General features: G+C 37.6%; 1 protein-coding gene across 3 annotated transcripts in view; it reads left to right on the top strand.

Moving 5' to 3' along the window:
* cdkl5 (cyclin-dependent kinase-like 5) overlaps window positions 1-20,541 on the top strand; it is a 38,303-nt gene that overhangs the window by 5,614 nt on the left and 12,148 nt on the right. For all 3 annotated transcript variants that reach the window (XM_051913107.1, XM_051913106.1, XM_051913108.1), the window contains exons 4-12: window positions 12,040-12,085; window positions 12,670-12,806; window positions 12,919-13,039; window positions 13,430-13,489; window positions 14,560-14,650; window positions 16,490-16,679; window positions 18,386-18,466; window positions 18,666-18,832; window positions 19,116-20,217. In XM_051913107.1, the coding sequence (XP_051769067.1) occupies window positions 12,040-12,085; window positions 12,670-12,806; window positions 12,919-13,039; window positions 13,430-13,489; window positions 14,560-14,650; window positions 16,490-16,679; window positions 18,386-18,466; window positions 18,666-18,832; window positions 19,116-20,217 (1,995 nt within the window). The remainder of the gene's footprint in view (window positions 1-12,039; window positions 12,086-12,669; window positions 12,807-12,918; window positions 13,040-13,429; window positions 13,490-14,559; window positions 14,651-16,489; window positions 16,680-18,385; window positions 18,467-18,665; window positions 18,833-19,115; window positions 20,218-20,541) is intronic.

Here is a 20,541-nt window from a genome sequence, read left to right on the forward strand (position 1 = left end):
AATATTAACTGTTTTTAACACTGATAATAAGAAGAAATTATTCTTAAGCAGCAAATCATCATATTAGAATGATTTCTGAAGGATCATGTGACACTGAAGACTGGAGTAATGATGCTGAAAATTCAGCTTTGACATCACAGGAATAAATTACATTTTAAAATATATTCAAATAGAAAACATTTCTTTTAAATTGTAATATTTCACAATATTACAGTATTTTGGATCAAATGAATTCAGCCTTGGTGAGCATAAGAAACTTCTTTCAAAAACATAATCTTACTAAACCCAAAATTGTATAAAATGTAAGTTACTCAATATTATCTTCTTGATTAAAAAAACTGTTGCAATCAATACCAAATGTGCAATTTTGTGCTGTTGTACTGAGCCATGCAGATGTTCAACACTGTTGCATATTGCTTGAATAGAATAGAATAGAACAGAATAGAATTTATCCATACAAACATATACTGTACTATATTGAAACAAGCATCAATATTGAGAAATGTTGATGAAGCACATCCCATTCTCATATTTGACTATATACGGCTACAGTGTGCATCCAAATCCCCACATCCTCAAGTAAGCAATCCATTTGTGCATTCATACAAACAGCCCATCGTCACATCCATCAGTGAAGACTGCACGTTCGATAATTTAATAGGCAGAAATTAAATCTGTGTCTGCTTGGGGAAAACTTGAATCTTCTACTAGAAGGTACATGTTTTGAGCTTGTCTTATAAGTGACTGTTAATTGAGGAACTGGAGAGATAAGTTGTTATTATTAACTCCAGAAAGAGTCATAGCGGTTTTTACAAAGCAAAACACTATCCGATTAGCATATCATGCAGCGATTAACAAATGAATAAAACAACATCTTAGGTTTAATATTTACATTTTGTTTACCAATCATTAATATGTGTAAAGCATTCATTGTGTCTCGTTTAGTTACAGTATGTACTTCTCTCGAATACTCTGAGATGTAAACTGTACCAGCAAACCTTTAAAAAGTTCAGCTCTTCCCTCTTCACTGAGAACGCTCTTGTTTCTCACTATTGGCACTGGGTTCTCTATTGTTTCTCTCAAGTCTACCCAAGTGATGTTATCCCAGCGAGTAGGGGCCATAAAAGGCCCTTTGTGCTTGGCCTAACACAGCAAGAACTGCTGTTTGTACTTGTCTTTGGTTGAGATAATCTTGTGTACCTTTTATTTAGTAGTTTTTGCATTTGAAATATACAAAAAACAGTTAAAGGGGTCTCATGATGCTATTTTAAAAGTTCATTATTTTGTTGATCGGGTGTAATGCACTGATTTCTAAAAAGCCCCTCCTTCCGAAAAGCCCAGAGTGCTCTGATTGGCCAGCTGACCCAGTGCATTGTGATTAGCCAAAAACCTCAAGTGTGTCGAAAATGTAATATCCCTTATCATAATTGTGAGCTTCAGCTCCCAAGGCTTTTAAAGCAACTGCAAACACAAAGTTAATAATGTCATCAGTATTACCGTATCAGTTCAAGCCTGAATGAGATTCTGAAAATGTGGATGATCAAGCAGATCAAGCAGCACAAACTTTGCAAGCACGACTTGAGCAGAAAGTTTCACAGTGTTTTTATTTTTTTTATTTTGTAACAATCTTACCTTTAAGATACAATGTAATAACGGTATAATTTGTCTTCTTCACTGTAACAACTTTGTCCTGAAGTGACAACATAAAATACAGTTTAAAAAACATACTGAAGTGTACATTTCTTATTTATTTAGGTGGGTATAGCCAGTGTTGTACTCTCCCAGTTTCAGTGTTGGGGGTAACGCATTACAAGTAACTTGAGTTACGTAATCAGATTACTTTTTCAAGTAACTAGTAAAGTAACGCATTACTCAGTCTCAATTTACAACAAAAAAGTTACTTTTTCAAATAAGTAACACAAGTTACTTTTTCACATTTATTGACTGACAGCTCTCCTGTCCCCATGTTGAGAGAAATAAAGTGCAGAGGTTGTAGTTCTAGACTAAATGTAAACAAATGTACTCATCTCACTTGCACGAAAACACTGAAAAACAGTGAAGTGCAATCTCAGAAATGTATGCAAACCTGTAATAATTAACTATATTAAATTGCACAAATATACTTTATGTATTTAATCTCACTTTATTAACCAATGTCTTTGCTGCTGACCTTCAATGATCTAATTCAACCATACTAATAAGTAAATTAGAAATAAGTATGTTGAACTTCCTTTTCCTGTATCCTATTCTTCTTTAATCCAGAACAGCAGCACAGCTGAAAGGTTTGTTTGAGCTGCACCATCTACTGTACAGGCGTAAATATGCATTTCCTTCAGCCTGAGGCTTATTCATTTCACTTTTGGTGTGAAACGCCTTAAAATTTGCTTTTTTTTTGTTGTTATTAAAAAACAAAACAAGCAAGCCTAGCCCAGGTGAGAAAAAGTAATGGAAAAGTAATGTAATGCATTACTTTTCATAAAAAGTAAGTAAGTAATGTAACTCCCTAAAATTCCATAAAAAAGTAACAATTTTTACTTAAAAAAGTTACTTTTACCCAAAAGTTACTTTTTTAGGGAGTAACGCAATATTGTAATGCATTACTTTTAAAAGTAGCTTTCCCCAATACTGCCCAGTTTCAGATAGCTGGGTGAAAATGCTCTGCAGGTCCATAAAATGCACTGTACACAAGCTAACTAAATAAATCTTAACCACTGATCCATTTTCGCAATGCCAAACAAAGGGGTTTTGCACTGTTATGCTAATATTATGCCAATTTTTCACATTGTGACGTAGACGTTGCAGAAGTATTATCTAAAGTGTGATCGAGGCGTTTTAGGCAGGTCTGGAGCAGTGTTAGATGGATGGAATACTAAATCGCTTTCACTATGAGCTTTGTAACTTATACGTGCACAAACAGATACATTACACACTAAAGGAAAAGGAAAACAGTAAAAAGCATCATGACCCTTTTAATATTCTTGTGTATTTGTCAGTCAGATAGTCTGAATGTCCTTCGGTCGAGTGCAGCGGTCACTTAAATTCTATTAGCATCTCCGCACTTTGTTTTCAAGCTTGCTTCATTAAAATGAGTGAAAAGACATCAAATGCATGAAGCTAGGCAGCAATTTATTTATTTGTCAGCAATGTGCAATCACACCCACACTGATTAGCATTTGAACATCTCATGTTTTAAGATCTATTAAATGACTGTTGATGTGAATCTCAATAAGGGTGTTTTATATGCTCTATTCAGACGCGTGAGGCCTGTGCAGTCATGTGAGTGACGGGGATCATCTGAACTTAAAAGCTTGTTCCCTTGGAGAGGAATATTTATTTTTGTAGCGTATCAGTCGAATTGAGGGCAGAGGAGGAAGAGGGGACGTGAGTGTGCATTAGCATTAAATAGGTCACCTTGAGTGGGAACACTGGTTGTGGAGGGCCGTGTTGAGATGACTGTGCAAGGCTCCATGGGTGAGATTGTGTGTGACAGAAATGCCAAGATGGAGAGATTGTTTTGTTAGGAAAGATAATGTTTTGGACGTGAAGCTGGATAACATTGTATTATGTTCAAATTTGCTGCTTTGATTTGGAATGTTTTTATTGTTTGTGGATTGAATGATCAAGTATGATAACTGTACTGATATTCCTTAAATATCTTGGATAGGGTTTCTTTTCTAAAATTCTTAAATCCATTAAAGAGATAGTTCACCCAGAAAATGAAAATTTTGTCATTACTACTCACCCTCAAGCGGTTCCAAATCTGTATGAGCTTATTTCTTCTGTTGAACACAAAAGAATATATTTTAAAGAATGTTGGTAACCAGACAGTTGATGGCACTCATTGACTTCCATAGTAGGAAAAAATACTATGGAAGTCAGTGGATGCCATCAAATGTCTTGTTTGGGTGAACTATCTGTTTAAGGGTCCGCAATCATTTTAACTCAATCACTTAACATATACTATCTACCGTTCAAAAAATTTTTTTTTTCTAAAGAAGTTAATACTTTTATTTATCAAAGTCATATTAAATTAATCAAAGATGACAGGAAAAAGACATGTATAATGTTAGAAAATATTTATATTTCAAATAAATGCTGTTCTTTTGAGCTTTCTATTCATCAAAGAATCCATTTCCACAAAAATATTAAGCAGCACAACTGTTTTCAACTGTTGATAAGAAATGTTTCTTGAGCAGCAAATCAGTATATATTACAAGGATCACGTGACACTGAAGACTGGAGTAATAGCTGCTGAAAATTCAGCTTTGCCATTACAGGAAAAAACTACATTTTAAAATATTTTAAAATGGAAAACAGTTATTTGAAATTGTTAGTTTACTGTAGTTAAACTGTAGATTTGATCAAATAAATGCAGCCTCTGCGTGCATAAGAGACTTCTTTAAAAACGGGGGCTCGTCCGGGATCAGTAACATTAATGTTACAAACCTGATTTTTTTTTTTTTTTTCGCATTGACTTCAAACTTTTGATTGGTATATTCCAACTAGATAATTTCATTTTTAGGTGTGCTATCTTTTTGGCTTTTGTAAACATAATACATAATTTCTTTTTTATACATTTTAGATAAATGTAAGCCAGTCATCAAAATATGTAAGTCTAAAAATGGCATAGGATATTAAAGCACCAGATTTGCCAACACAAATTAAATTGTGAGCAGTGATTAATTTTATTGTCTGGCCAGGCTTAATCTGCAACCAACAATTGAGCCCATGTTATAAATTAAATAGTGTTTGTTTCCTTCACCCAAGTGCTTACATTATTTTATGAGCAGGAATGGTGCTTTAAATCCAACGTCAGGCCTGGTAATAAATTGAAAACATCATGAAGGCTTAAAATGGATTCTAATATCCGTTTACAGGATATTATTTAGCACTTAAACGTGCCTCTGTGTCATTGTGCGGCTCTCAAAGCTAAGCTGCCCCACCATGTGTCTAATGTAAACATGTCTGTGGTATTAATAGAACAACAGCTGTTTAGTCAATGGAACACAATCAATATGTGGGACACTTTAGTTCCATTGTATGGATCTTATGGAAGACAACATGCAATGCTGTATAGTCTACTGCCCAGAGCTTACGCAACCATTCAGGATTGTTGGACAGTTTAGGGTTTGTGTCGGTGAAAAAAGCTGAATCAGCTTGGTCAGTAAAATCATTTTGGGTCAATGTTGTTTTGTTTGCAGTTTTTAAATGCATTAAGAGGCCATTTTTTGGTCTTCTTCTTTCTATGCTAGAGACATTTTTCCTATGAATTTCATGTTGAAATTGTCAATTTTTAGATATATTAAGTCAACATGAAATCAAAGTTTACCCTATTTATAGTCCTGCTTTTATTTTGCACAATTCATCAGCGCTTGTTTTTCCAAAAAACAAGTTTTTGTCTTCACCATTTCCAAATTAGATTTCCTTTGCCGTCATCCGTTGCTGACTTAAAGTTAACATTTAACAGTTTATTAAAAATATTTTTTGTAATTTTTAGCAAATCCAAAAATTAATACCCATTCATCATACTGTACATTATAATGTTGTGATGTCCAAATTCACCTGTAGCATTTAAAAGAACAGATTTTCGTCTTAGTGTTTTATTTTTTAATTTATTTCAATCAGAAACTACCATTCAAAAGTTTGGGGTCAGCAAGTTTTTTTTTTTTTTTTTTTTTTTTTTTTTGTATTAAGAAAATTAATTAAAATTAATTTATTTATTCAGCAAGAATGCTAGTAAGGATGCTAATTAAACTGAGAAAAAAAAAGACAGTAAGGACATTTTTTAATGTTACAAAATATTTCTTATTCAAATAAATGCTGTTCTTTCTGTTTATCAAAGAATCATGAAGAAAATGTCAAAGTTTAAACAATAATATTAAGCAACATTGATAATAATAGGAAATGTTTCTTGAGCTCCAAATCAGCATATTAGAATGATTTCTGAAGGATCATGTGACACTGCAAGACTGGAGTAATGATGCTGAAAATTCAGCTTTTCCATCACAGGAATAAATGATATTTCACAATATTATTGTTTTTACTGTATTTTTAATTAAATAAATGCAGCCTTGGTGACCATATAGAAGACTTCTTTCAAAAACTTTTTAATGGTAGTGAATTGCAATCCAAAATTTGTACTTATTACTATAGTTTATATTTTACTTCTCACACTTTTTCTCCATTACAGCAAAAAAAAAAATGTCTCCCTTTTAGAGTTCCCTTAAACAAGCACTGACAAAAGTAAGAGGATTTAATACAGATGACTCTTTAATAGAGACCCCATGAATGGAGAAGATATCAAATTCAGCTGTGATCTACTCTGTTTCTCCTGGAGGCAGACAGGGCCTGAGTTCACGATACCTTGCCAGCTCAGAACCCAGCTTGGCATGATAAATGTTTTGTTTCCTGTCTTAGCAGCAAGGACAATTAAGGTTGCGCCAGCTTTGTTGGCAATATGAAATTAGATCCGTGCTGTTTTTCAACAGCATAGTTGTTCCAACCGTACGGATGTTAGAACGAATGCCAACATCATTATTAAAGTAAGCGATACTAAAAGTTGGCTGAACTGACTACAGGTTCTGGTCTGTTTCACGGTTTAGCTGTCTTTAAAATTGCATCTAATTATTTCCTAAACAAATTACAGTAACAGTACCATGCATTTAGTGAGAACATGTCTATGCACTGGCCTCTGTAAAGTTAAACTATTGACTTTCTGCTCTCATGTTGAGAGAAATACCCTCTCAAACGATCCGACCTCCCACCCTCTGAATGGCACAATGGCCGTGAAAAAAGCTGTGAAGCTAAAGGAATTAAAACAACAAGCATGCCGCTTGTAATCCTACTATCTGCCCATGCTAGAGTTATAGACACGCAGGCTCTCATGGACCCCCTCATGAATGACCGTAATGATACATTGACTGCTCTGTGTGCTTTTGACCCCCATCGGCCCCTCTGCGGTCCTTATGTTTCCCATCAACAAACCAAGTCAACAGCCCATCTTTCACAAGTATACCTGACCTATACATTAACATGTTGTAATCCAAAACGGAAACAACAAGCTAAAGATCGGATTACCTGTCACCAAATATCAGATATGTCATTGTTTGATGTCACTCTGTATTATCACAGGATTCTGTCTGGAAGGTAAAGGCATATTTTTAGTGCATATGCACTTTTGTAAATAGAATTATGGGTTGGTCTCCATGGTTATTAGAAATATGAGACACGGACGCTGTGTGTGTGGTGGGTTTTTGAAGCTGTGAAAGTCTCAGCTTCTCCATAAACACCTTTCAGATCTCCCCAACCCCTCCGCTTTCTTCACTGTCCATGACTCATTCACCCCCCTATATATACTCTGAGAGACAGACAGGTTTGTCAAGTAAGTGAAGAGACTAAAAATATCTGATTCCTAAATGATGTCACTTTTTTTTCAGTTTGTTACGAAATGCAAAAGCAAATATTTACAGATTATAATGAATTTTCTTCATCCTGAATATAGGATACAGACTACATCCTAATTCCCATACTTTCATAGTATGTACTTAAAGTATAGTATGTACTTGACCCAAAAATGTAAATTGTCATCATTTACTCACTCTTGTGTTGTTCCAAAGCTGTATGCATTTCTTTCTTCTGTGAAACAGACTTTTTGAAAGTCATTGTGGTCCAGACGACATTGGACCAGGGTTATAATTGTTAACAAAAATTAAAACTTAAAAAAAAAAAAAAAACTCTTTGTTAATTGAAATAATGCAAATAAAATATAAATATTAGATGTAAAACGTATTTCTGTCATGACAACTCTCAAAGTGTTTGGCATGGTAATGGGTATGACAATGTTAATATATTTGGTCTTGGTGGAATAGATCTGCTGCGCTTCTGGTGCTGCTGTTGGTTATTGTTGCTGCTGCTACAGAGCAAGTACTGGACTTGCTACTGCCAGTACATAAAATAAAAAATGCTGCTGTGAGCAAGCAAGACATGCTGCTGCTGTACAATGTAGCGTACATGAATTAGCCATAGCTGATCTATACAGGTGGAGCTGGGGAAGGTGGAGGGTTTCTGAAAGTGCACTGCTAAGGCAAATGATAACCAAGTATTTAAGGATGAGCACACAAGGTCATTGGCTACTGATACAGCTGGAACCAATCAGCTGTGCCCTATAGAGAATGATGTGATTGCAAGCAGGTTGAGTTAAGGATCTATTAGCCTGTGCCATCTAGAGTTTTTTATGACAGAACTTTGTATTTCAATTAGTATCCAAGGCAACATTAAGAATATGTTTAGTTAAAGTACTAAAATTACTACTAACTGAAATAAATAAACTAAAATGGAACTAAAAATAAATTAAACCTAAATAGTAATATTGTAAAATGTTTTATAAAATTACATAACAAAATTACTAAAGGGGTAGAACTTAATGGGGTCATGACATGGATTTATAATGTTAATAAAGTTTTGCGCAAAAGCCAAACAAATATATATGCAGAAAAATTATTATTTTCAACCTTCATTCTGACCCTCTGTCTAAAATGTTCCATTTTTAAGGGGTGGCTCCTTTAAGGCTTGTCAGTAAATGGCCACTGTTATGATTGGCTAAAATCATTTCATTGGAAACAGTTTCTGATGCTGGGATCTTCCTGAAGTCCATACAGAGATGCAAAAGAGCTATATAAATTAGACTCGTCAATGCGAACGTTCCTTCACTCTTGCATTTGTCCTGTTGTCGACAGACTCGAGTGCGTGGAGTATGCCAAAAACTGAACACGCATCTATATCCAGTGTAGACAGCGTCAGTGATTATGGGTTCTGTTTGTTTTTGACGCGATGTGACACTCACATCCAGTGTAGGCAAATGTCACCATTTAGGCAACTGAATGCCAGTGGGCGGGGCCTATGGTGCGATGATGTATAATTATTCGTTGATTCCTTGCTCTGGAGGAAGTCATAAGCATATGTATGTAGATATGCAAGTATGTATTATAAATACGTTCTTAAACATACTATGTCCAGCATTTTAGCTTTGAAATGTGTATTTTTTTACCTTAATGTTCCCTGGTTGCATACTTCAGAATGTCAACAGGTATAATACTGAATGTACTCATTTAATGTGCAGCTTTCTGCATACTTCGTACTATGAAAGTAGGTGTATTCAGACATACATGCTATTCTGCACAACATCCTGCAGAACTGTTCTGATTGTGATTTCAAAGAGACTTCCTGTTCAGTGTGAACCTGAAAACGAACCCCATATTGGAATATTGTGCCACTGTACTATGCTAACAAAAATGCTTTTAATACCAAAGGAAAGCCTGACCGTGCAGCGTAATTAAAGCAGCCAGGTCTTTCAGCTAGTAGCCCATGCAGGGGTCCGGGTAATTCAATATGGAAAAGCTACTCCCTTATCCAGCCCCATATGCATGCTGTGCCTCTTAATCATTTCTGATCATGAATCATATCTGTTCATGACAAGCTGTGCTTAAAGTGAAAATGACTTGTAGTTCCACTGCGGAGGAGAAGTATGAGGAAGCCTTCGAGGCACTTGCTACTGACCGGAGGCGTCAGGTAGTGCTAGCTGGATCCAGCCTTGTTGTGGGAGTTTCAGTTGGGATTTTCTTTCAGTTTAATTGCAGCTGGTTCAAATGCAAGCCTCAGCGATGTGCTGAAATCTGCAGGGTTTGGGCATTTTATGGATTTCGTCCAAGAGTTGACAAACACGTCTTTTAGTTGGAGGATTTTCTGAAAACAGAAAAATGTGCATTGTTGTTGCTTGTTGACTTGATAACCCTTATAAAGAGGTACTGTAGCGGTACAGTGATGTTATCAGATAGTAATACTCTTAAGTCTCTCTTAATTCTCTAATGCTCACCAAGGCTGTATTTATTTGATCAAAAATACAGTGAAAACAGTAATATTGTGAAATATTATCATTTTAATAAAAAAATATTCTATTTTAATATATATTAAAATGTAACTCATTCCTAACTTATGTAACTTATTCCTGAATTTTCAGCATCATTACTTACAGTTTTCACTGTCAAATGATCCTTCAGAAATCATTCTATTTTATCATCTGATTTGGTGCTCAAGAAAGATTTCTTATTATTATCAGTATTGAAAACAGTGGTGCTGCTTTTTTGTGGAAACTGTAACAATTTTTTGTTGAATAGAAAGTTCAAAACAGCATTTATTTGAAATATTTGTAACATTATGAATGCCTTTACTGTCACTTCTGATCAATTTAATGTTAATGTTTCTTGTTAAATAAAAGTATTAATTTCTTTTCAAAAATATTTTACTGACCCCAAACTTTTGATGTAAAGTAGTGTATGTATAGTATAGGTTTTTTTCATATGGTACTCCATAGGCCTGTCGCAATAATCAATATATCGACTTATTGCGCAATATATGTACATGACCTCAATAATTTTTGGTGACATAATACATCGCTCATTATGCTTACATGATAATGAATGTCACCAACATTTTGCCGATCATGCTGTTATCTGCAGTTCCTACACAGAGCAGTCATCGACGGGTGAAAAAAAGGCATTATTTGAGATGTTATAGTGTTTTCCTGACAACTACAGACAGTTTGGAAGAACAAGTCCGAATGCTCTCGATTTCAAAGCCGCAATCCACTGTTCCGGTGCAAATATAAATGTCTTTGTTCATACGGACATCTGACTGCTAAGTAGGGTTTGTGTTTTCAGCAATAGTGCACCCTTACTTTACTGAGAAAAGAAGGTTAGGGAAAAATCTGTAAATGGAAAATCTCCATAGTGCCTTTTGTGCATTTGCATTTTTTTTTTTTTTTTTACTTGTTACTGTGCACTTTTTTAGAAAATATTTACCATTTATTCAAGTTTATTTAGGATATTACATTTATTGTAAAGTAGTTAGTTAGTATTTATTTTAAAGTAGTTATTGTGACAGGCCTAGTACTCCATGCGACTTCCAAAAATACCATAGTAGTATCATGGTACCGTACCAGGTTCCAAAAATAAAACATGGTAGCACCACAGTTTAATTTATACAGTGTATACGATGGTACTGAAAGATACCATATTCATTTAACATCGGATGTTACATGTTACTCCAAGGTACTTAGAAAAATACTATGGTACGTGAAAAAACATGGCTGTACCATAATACTGGTTGAATACCATATTCGTATCTAATGGTATTTACATGGCCCTCTTAAGTATTTCAAAGAATACCATTGCATAACCTTGGTACATGTCCAAAAACATGGTAAAACCATGGTACTTTTTTTGTTGAATGTGCTGAATGGAATGTGTTTCTTGTATTGCACAACTTTTCTGCGACACTGTAGCTATGCCAAATAATTCTCTCAATTTAGATGTTTCCCTTTATATCAGACTTGTTAGCTGCTGTCAGTTATACTGCTTTTGAAATACACAGGCAACAGAAAACACAGACTCCTGAAGAATAATGGTTTAATATCCATTTATCTGGGCACTATAGTCTATAATACTGGCTGGAATTTCTCCTGAGTGAGTGTTTACTGTGTAGAATTGTGATAAATGGATGGGTTTTAGCAGCTAGCGTGATCATACAGCTAATGCTTTCACTGTGAAGGGCGCTGTAGTGCAAATTGAGAGCTCTGAATGACAAAGATAGGCAAAAGAGGCTCCGTCCAACACCACAGATGACAGGGACTCTGTGTGACTGACAGCGGGTGAACATTTCTCCACCGCATGGGCTGCTGAACACATGGCTAAATATGTGCATGCAATACTTCCGCCTAATAATTAGACATCCTAATATAAAATTATTATCTATTCTTTGAAAACAGGCACATTGTTCCATTTAGCGGAAGCATTGTCAGGGGCTTTGTCATGAAAAATACCCCTTTGTGGCTTATTTGATACAGCCGGGAAGTGGTTCGTCTAAGGTTCAGTTCTTTTGTGCAACTCTCAGTTGTTTGTTTTACATATTGAGTCCATTAACAGCTTGCAAATAAAGCTTGTGTTTGAGAAAGCGCTCAAACTGATTTACATATCTGGTTTGCAGGAGACAAAAGAGCTTGTGGCCATTAAGAAGTTCAAGGACAGTGAAGGTAAAAGACTGCTACAACCAAATGCTTGCTTTTTCATCCACGTAATTTACTGGTTGGAGACTTTGAAATGAACTACAACACTCTCATGGTTACCATGACATAAAGTATAATTTACATTATTTATTACAGACTCTAAGGGCCTGTTATTTAGTATATACGCTTTACACAATGATTGAATTTCTATTTACAAAATATAAATACAGTTTTAAACCTGATTTCTGTGATTTTTATTTTATAGCAAACAGCATGGAATAAAAATCAAAATTAAATGCACAAATTTTATTAAAAAATAAGTGGCATGAGATTGTCTTCCCATCAGGCTGTAGAAAGGATCCAAATGATGTCATCATTTTAAAGGGGAATAGAGACATTTAATGATAGTTTATCTAACATATCTAATTCTCACAACAAAAAGACATGAGAATACTTTAAAAAGGTAATGGCATCCCAAAGTGTACACTATTTGTGTGAAGTGCCTTTTTATAATGTCACCTTCCTTTGAGAGCTCTATAGCGCATTTATTTTACTCTAGAAAACACAAGCCCTCTCTCAATCTTGCCTAACCCCCTTGTGTGTTCCCGCAGAGAATGAGGAAGTTAAAGAGACGACGTTACGAGAGCTCAAGATGCTCCGTACGCTGAAGCAAGACAACATCGTAGAACTGAAAGAGGCTTTTCGTCGACGGGGAAAACTCTATCTAGTGTTTGAATATGTGGAAAAGGTCAGCTCAAAACAGACTTTTTTACTTTCATACCTTGTATTGGTCTGATTTGTAGTTCAAATGACATGATTGTAATGATGTGTTTCAGATAGTGTTTTGCTATATATTTCAGAATATGCTTGAGTTGTTGGAGGAATTGCCCAATGGTGCGCCACCTGATAAAGTACGAAGCTACATCTTTCAGCTGATCAAAGCTATTCACTGGTGCCACAAGAATGAGATCGTTCACAGGGGTATGCCAATCTCTGTATTGTTTATAGATTTCTTAATTTATCTGACACTATATTAAAGGTAACTTGTACTTTGTACCTTTTAAAAACATAAAAAATGCATATATATATAGATTAAATAGATTTTTAAAAATTTACAAAGCTCAAACTTTTAAACAGTAGTGTAAATGTGTGTGTTTTTCAATGTTAGTATGTGGGTTTTTCTGTTATGAAGTTCTCTTTTTAATTTATTGAAGTATTTAAGGAAGTTAATTTAAACATCATTAGGAATCCGATCTGTCATGGCTTTATTTTATGTAATTTTCAACATTTCTTATTTATTGCTAATGTAATCTTTGTGTACACAAATTGAGCTTACTAAGAAAATATCCATCCTGTTTATCTAATCTGCAGATATCAAGCCTGAAAATCTCCTCATCAGCGCCAATGATATCCTGAAGCTGTGTGATTTTGGTGAGCAGAGGCTTTCACTCGTCTGATTCAGGACCCGCCACCCCCATATTCACACTGATCTCTCTCGCTGAATGCTTGGTCTCCTTTCCAGGCGTCATGAGTCCCGCTGTGACGTCTGAAAACAAAAAAAAGATCTGAAATTGGATTTGAGTGGAAGGGAATTAAAGAGTTTTTGTCCAAATCACACAGTATGCAAAGGTTTTAGTGAAAGCGCTTATTCTCTGTAATGCAAATTTTAAGTTGATTTTGGGTCGTCCCAGATATATGATTTCATAGACTGAAATGGAAGAATACTGATATATCCACTCTTATCACAGAAAAGGACATTGTTAGCAGTGTTGGGGAGTAACTTATTCAGTTGTAACTATCTTTTTAAATTTTTATTAGCATGATGATCATTCAGCTGTTTTCAAAACTATTTTTTTTTTTTTTTTTAAATAGTAGTGCAGATTGTGAATTATAAATTAAGGTGATATAATTATAGAAATAAACAATGATATAATTGTATAAATAAGCAATATAGACACACATTATATAAATATATATTTAGAATAATTCTAAATTTAATCATATATTTTATGTATTAGCAATATTATCTCCTGAAATAACTTTGAACTTGCCCAATATAGTTAGATACTCTTTGTTTTTTCAAAATGATAACTTGACTGTAATTTAAATTATGAGTAGCTTGTAGCTTGAGAATCAGCTTCAAAGTAGCTTCCCCAGCACTGGCTGGTAGTATTGTGAATCTAGAAGATACAATCAAAACACAGGCTGTCGTCTCAGTACCTGATAAATCACATATTGTACTTCCCAGCCTCCAGGTTCTGCTCCTGATGGAATGTATATATTATTCACTCAGGGTTAAATTTTTGCCTCCACACTGAATGCCATGGAAATTGAGAATGACTCACTCCACAGGCTTCTCTCTAAGACTTTTATTTTTAGAGGGAAGAATATGGCAAGATTAATTAAGATCTCCGAATGTTGTGCGCAGTCTTGCTCATGCCAGATACCTTTTCGCTTTCCTCTCTCCCTTCATCTGTCTATCCGGGCTGGTCACCCCCTAGGCTTTGCCCGCAATCTCTCAGAAGGCAGTGATGCTAACTACACTGAGTATGTGGCGACCAGGTGGTACCGCTCACCTGAACTGCTCCTGGGGTAAGTCCTGATATATGAACTTCCTGCTCTATTTTTCAAGGGGATTTCTAGTATACCTTGTTTCCAGAGACATAATAACTGTAAAATAAAAAATAATCTTTTCTGTAAAGCCAAAAGGCATGAAAAAATCAAATCCTCCTCAAACACAAGTGCTAATATGCATTGAGGGCACATCCTTTTTAAAAATGTTGATTTGATATATCCATTAGATGTGACATCAGGAGTGAGGTGCATGATTATTTGTCCTTGTCTCCATTGAAACGTTATTTTCTAGTGTGTGCCACTAGACTAGATGAATGCAGTGGAACATTTTTTGAAACTCTCACCATTTAAATTCCACCCACACAAATATTCTCTCCCTCCCTCTTGCTGTGTGTTAGTGCAAAGATCTGTGTCTCAGTGTTATGTCTATCTATCTGCCTCTGTCTCTGCATGCATCTCTCCTCATCCCTCTTTCATTATTAAGGGTGCCATTGTTCAAACTTAGAGTTAGGGATTTGAACAAAACCTTAACCCTAAGCATGACACTTTAGTGTGTAAATCGCCCTGCACCGTTTGTGCTACAGACATGAATGTGCAGCTTTGAAAAGTATTGCTATTACTTTTCTAAGCAATTGGATTTATTTAAAGAGTGCAAGCATTTCAATTACCAGAAAACATAACTGCAGCACGTGCTTATAATAAACAGAACAATATTGTGTGTTGTTGTGGACGCTGTTATGGTTAACTTTAAGGTTATCGTTCTTGGTCTAAACGGTCCTTTACTTTGAAGGAGCTCTATTTAGGGAACCTGTATTACTTAGAATGCTTAGAAAGTTAGAATGCTATCCTATCTGTTTAGTAGCCATGGTATTTTCACTTAGGATGCTGAACCTTTTCATATTTTAAGTCAAGAATCAAGATAGGACATTTCTGTAATACAGCCCCTGCTGAGAACATTATAGTGACTTGGTGTGGGGTCTTTTGTCTTGGGCCAGTAAGCAATCATCTCTCTAGCAAGCCATCAGATCTCCTTAGCAATCACAAAGCATTATTTTAAAAGAAAAAAAAAAAAATCTTTGGAACATCATAGCAACTGCATAGCAGCACCTTAGAAACCACCCAGAACACCTTAACAACTACAAAGCAACATTTAAAAAAATGCTCTGAACATCATAGCAACCGAGTAACAACACCCTAGAAACCACCCCAGCAACCACCTAGCAACACCCTAGAAACCACCCCAGCAACCACCTAGCAACACCCTAGAAACTGCCCTGAACACAAAAAGATACTCAAAGCAACTCCTTAGAAACCACCCTGAACAACCTAGCAGTGCCATAGAAACCACTCTGAACAACTTAGCAACCACAAAACATCATGCTAAAAACCCTCTGAACATCAAAGCAACCAAATAGCAACACCCTATAGAAACCACCCAGAGAATCTTAAAAAAACAACTAGCAACACCCTAGAAATAACCCTGAACACCTTAGCACCTTAATACCCTGGAAACCACCCTAGCAACATCCTCAGAAACCACTCAGCAACCACAAAGCAACATGCTAAAAACCCCTTTGAATGCCAAAACAACTGCATTGCAACACCCTGGCTTCATCACCCTACTCTAATGACAGCAGCTTTTCCAAGGACAAACACTGTACATTTTCTTAAGAAAACTGTTTTTTGTCTTGAGTCTGTCAATGAAAGACAAAAGCACTCAAACTATTTTACTAATATAGCTGTTTAAACAGCTTGAATGGTTAAACTATGTATTGAAATAAAAATTATCGACAAGGAAATGGAAAACTCAAGTGAAGGTCAATACTTGACTTATATTTGTCTTCTTGGCTCTCGCAGAGCTCCATATGGGAAGGCGGTGGACATGTGGTCAGTGGGGTGTATTTTGGGAGAACTGAGTGATGGGCAGCCCCTGTTTCCAGGCGAGAGTGAAATCGACCAGCTCTTCACTATTCAGAAGGTGTTGGGCCCCTTACCACCAGAGCAGATGAAGCTGTTCTACAACAACCCTCGTTTCGCCGGACTAAGAGTAAGGACCTGTCTTCTGATTCACTCCTCTGTCCTGTTCTGTGTTTTCCTCTCCTCGCCTCTTCTCTCCTCTCCTTTCCTATGGCATGGATCCCAGTATTCTGAATAAGTGGCTGCCTATGACTCATGTATCGCTGTGTGCCAGTGTGAAACACAACTGGCTTTGCCTTGACAGGACTGATCACAGTACATAATATTCACACACATGCACATAGACTCACAGATGCAGTACATAACCTCAAAAAGTATTTAGACATTTTTGACACTCAAATCACATTTTAAATTATGTTTTGTTTCCATAGGTGGCATCTACAAATGAATGATGCTAGACCTTTTCTTTTCTTAGCCATATTTTCAATTAATTTTCACCCTGTAGGCATTTATTTTGCGGTATAGACTGACTGAACGTATATTATCTAGCTAATTACCTTGCTGCTTACCAAATAAATAGATGAAAATGAAAGTTTATTTTTTTATCTTGCTTGTAGATTAGCTTAAAGATAAGAAATCTAGCCCATTAAAGAAAGTCAGCCTATAATTAGTATGTTGCATAAAAGTTGCGCTTTATTTCGATGGTCTACTTTAGACACCCTACTAACTATAAGTAACTTTGCAAGTACATATCAACTAACTCTCATTAGAGCATTAGTAGACTGTCTGCTTAATATCTGCTTACACTTTATTTTGATGCTCCCCCAACAGACATTATACAAACTATAAGTAATTTTTCAACTACATGTCAAGTTATTAACCCGAACCCTAACACCTAACCTTAACCTAAGAGTAGAGCCACACCAAATCTACACCAAAGAACAAGCACTGATAAACGCTGACTATGTTGTCACCTCGCATCGCCTGCATCGGGGCAAAAAAATGCACTACAGTCGACTGTCAGCCAACACGCGCGTTCTGCGCCTGTGTCTGTGTATTTTTTTCATATATATTCGGAATTCAGAAAGGGAGACCGGTGTACTGAATTTCGACCCCCTGCCAAATTATTAGCCCCCTCCTTGAAGTCGCTACCTGATTGCCTAATCTTAACCCCACCCCTAATCCTAACCCCTCCCCCTACTCTTAAACCTTCCAATACTAGGGGGGTAATAATCTGGCAGGGGGTCCAAATTCGGCACAACGCCGGCACCTGCAGGCTGCAGATACACAAACCGTAAACAACATTAATGCTGATCACTTTTTATATTCCACTCGGCTCACGTTAATATTAAACATTCGCCCAGGAACACTTAGGTACATGACGTAAAATTAGAACAGCCTTCTGTCTGTATCGCCTTGACTTGTTTGCTCATTGTTTTGCTATTATTCTCGCATTTTGGCCAATCAGAGTTCTCTCTCTCGCCCGACGGCCTGACACTGATTCTACATGCTGAATCGGCCCCCAAAAAACGACGGCATCCAACTAAAGCCAACGGTGCAGAACACACCAGGAAAACTTAGTTAGCCGAAGCTTAAAAATGGACTGACATTGCCCGACGGCCAGTTGTGTCCCGGGCTAACTACAGTCTACTAATACTCTAATAAGAGTTAATTGACATGCAGCTGCAAAGTTACTTATAGTTAGTAGTACTTCACCGCTTAATGCATTTAACCAAAGTATTCCGTATTCATAATGAACTATGCAATTCTTCCGCTCTATTATTTAGTCCTCCCTCTGTCTGCATTTAACTATGTATGTATGTGTTTTTGTGATAGTTTCCTTCTGTAAGTCATCCTCAGACGCTTGATAGAAGGTACCTTGGCATTATCAATGGACTCATGTTGGATTTAATGAAGGTAAAGCAGTCTGAAACACTCATTAGAGAACATTTTCCCTTTCAAATCCCAACAGTTGTGATCTATTTGGTGTGGATTTATTTTAAAATTAACTGCAGATGTCATATTACCCCCACGTGCAAAGTGTTATTTAAGACTGACTTTGAATGGGTTTTATTTTTCTACCGTGCCTCTTCTCATTCTCTTTTCACTGTTTCAGAACCTGCTGTGCCTGAACCCCACCGAACGCTTTCTGACAGAACAGTGTCTGAACCACCCAGTGTTTCAGGGTCTGAGAGGGCCTGAGCGGCCAGCTGCCCCATCACCCACCCCACCTCGCTCCTCAAAGAGAAAACCATACCATGGAGACAACACCATACCCAGCCGGTCAGTAATTGCTACTTCTATATACTAGGTTAAAGGTGAGATGTGTGATTTCCGTGCAAATAGTGGCAGCAAATGCAATTGTCAAAATGATGATTGTTTCATAACATGTTTCCCAAGTAAGAAAGTAAGTAGGGACAAGATATTATGAAGGCAAGACAGAAAGACCTACCACCCAATGGTACTGCACTCCTTCAATATCATTTAAAAATCACCCCAGGATGCACCTCTTGATTTTGGTTGAAAGAATGTCCAGAATATAAACATTTCGTGTTTATCCCTATAGGAGCCACGGCAGTAAGAGTTCAGGTCACCGGCGCGCTAACAGCAAGGACTGCTCGTCTCTCCCGCGCCATGAGGACCTCCACCGGAGCACCGACAGCTTCCTGAACGGCAGCAACATGCCAACCTCATCCACCCTGAGTCCCACGCTACACCCCAAGAGCTACCAGGCCCAGACCCTGAGCCGCTCAGCGTCTTGCAGCAAAGATCTGGCCAACAACAACCTTCCGCACCTCCTCAGCCCCAAAGACTCGAAGGGAAAGACTGAGTTTGATTTCAACCTGGGGCCTAAAGTTGGAGGTGCCACTGTAGGAGGGGACACCTCTACGGGCAAGTACCTCAAGTCGTCCAAATCAGGCCGCCACTCATCCTTCCTGGAAGGGAAGACCAGCACGCTGCAGTCTGGGGACAAGCACAGTCGCCATAACTACATGGAATCCTCGCACGGATCCATGCCTTCCACGTCCTCCTCCAAAAGCTCCTCGTCCTTCCTCAGCCTGTCCAAGAGTCATGGGGCGCTGAATGACGCTAAGTCCGTGAACAATCTCGCAGAGACACGACTCCACCTGGACGATCCCATGGTGGGATCGGGCTCAGGTTCCCGCTACTTCCCATCCAGCTGTCTAGATCTAAACGCGGCTCCTGGCAGCCCCAGAGGTGAACGGCACGCTGGAGCGGAGCGGCAGGGCCACAGCCCTAGTGGCCGAGGGAACACGCGCCTAGAAGGGGGCACTCTAGACTCGCGACGTTCTTCAGGACGGAAAAAGACGCCGGATGAACCGAAGGCTTCTGACACTCTGGACCCAAGCAGGGCCGCAGGAGCAGGGGGCCATCCACACAATCTGCCCTCACCACATGAATCCTATCCTTACGGTCTCGGCTACACCAGCCCGTTCTCCTCGCAGCAGCGACCTCATCGCCACTCCATGTACGTGCGGAGAGAGCGACACCGACCGCACGGCCAGGAGACGAATTTGGTGGTCGGGCAGGGAGTGCCGACGCGTGCCAGCAGCCTACAGCTCCTCTCGCCGCAGCTCCAGCATCGCACACTCCCACGCCACAACACCAGTTCCTCCCGAGAAGAACTCACGCAAGATCTGAGCAGGGTCAGTGACCTGCTCTCGTTTTATCTCCGTGTCCTGTGGTGTATTAGGCGTTGATCTCGCTAAAATGCTAATCTCTTTTGGTTCCTGTGATCAGCATTTGAGGACACTCTCTTATCTATGTGTCCATCTTTGTCTGAATATTACTTTTTCACAAATTTTCTCTACCGTTCGCAAACAGCAATAATACAAAAAGGGCTTGTTCACCATAATAATTTCAGGAGATTCGATTGTGATATGTTTGCGTGTGTGGATGTGATCTAATTTAAGATACGGCTCTGCTGCATCCTGCATTCATGCATTTTGTTTCGTTCTATCTGATTATTA

This window comes from Ctenopharyngodon idella, chromosome 11, assembly GCF_019924925.1.
Source record: "Ctenopharyngodon idella isolate HZGC_01 chromosome 11, HZGC01, whole genome shotgun sequence".
NCBI classification, from domain to species: Eukaryota; Metazoa; Chordata; class Actinopteri; order Cypriniformes; family Xenocyprididae; genus Ctenopharyngodon; species Ctenopharyngodon idella.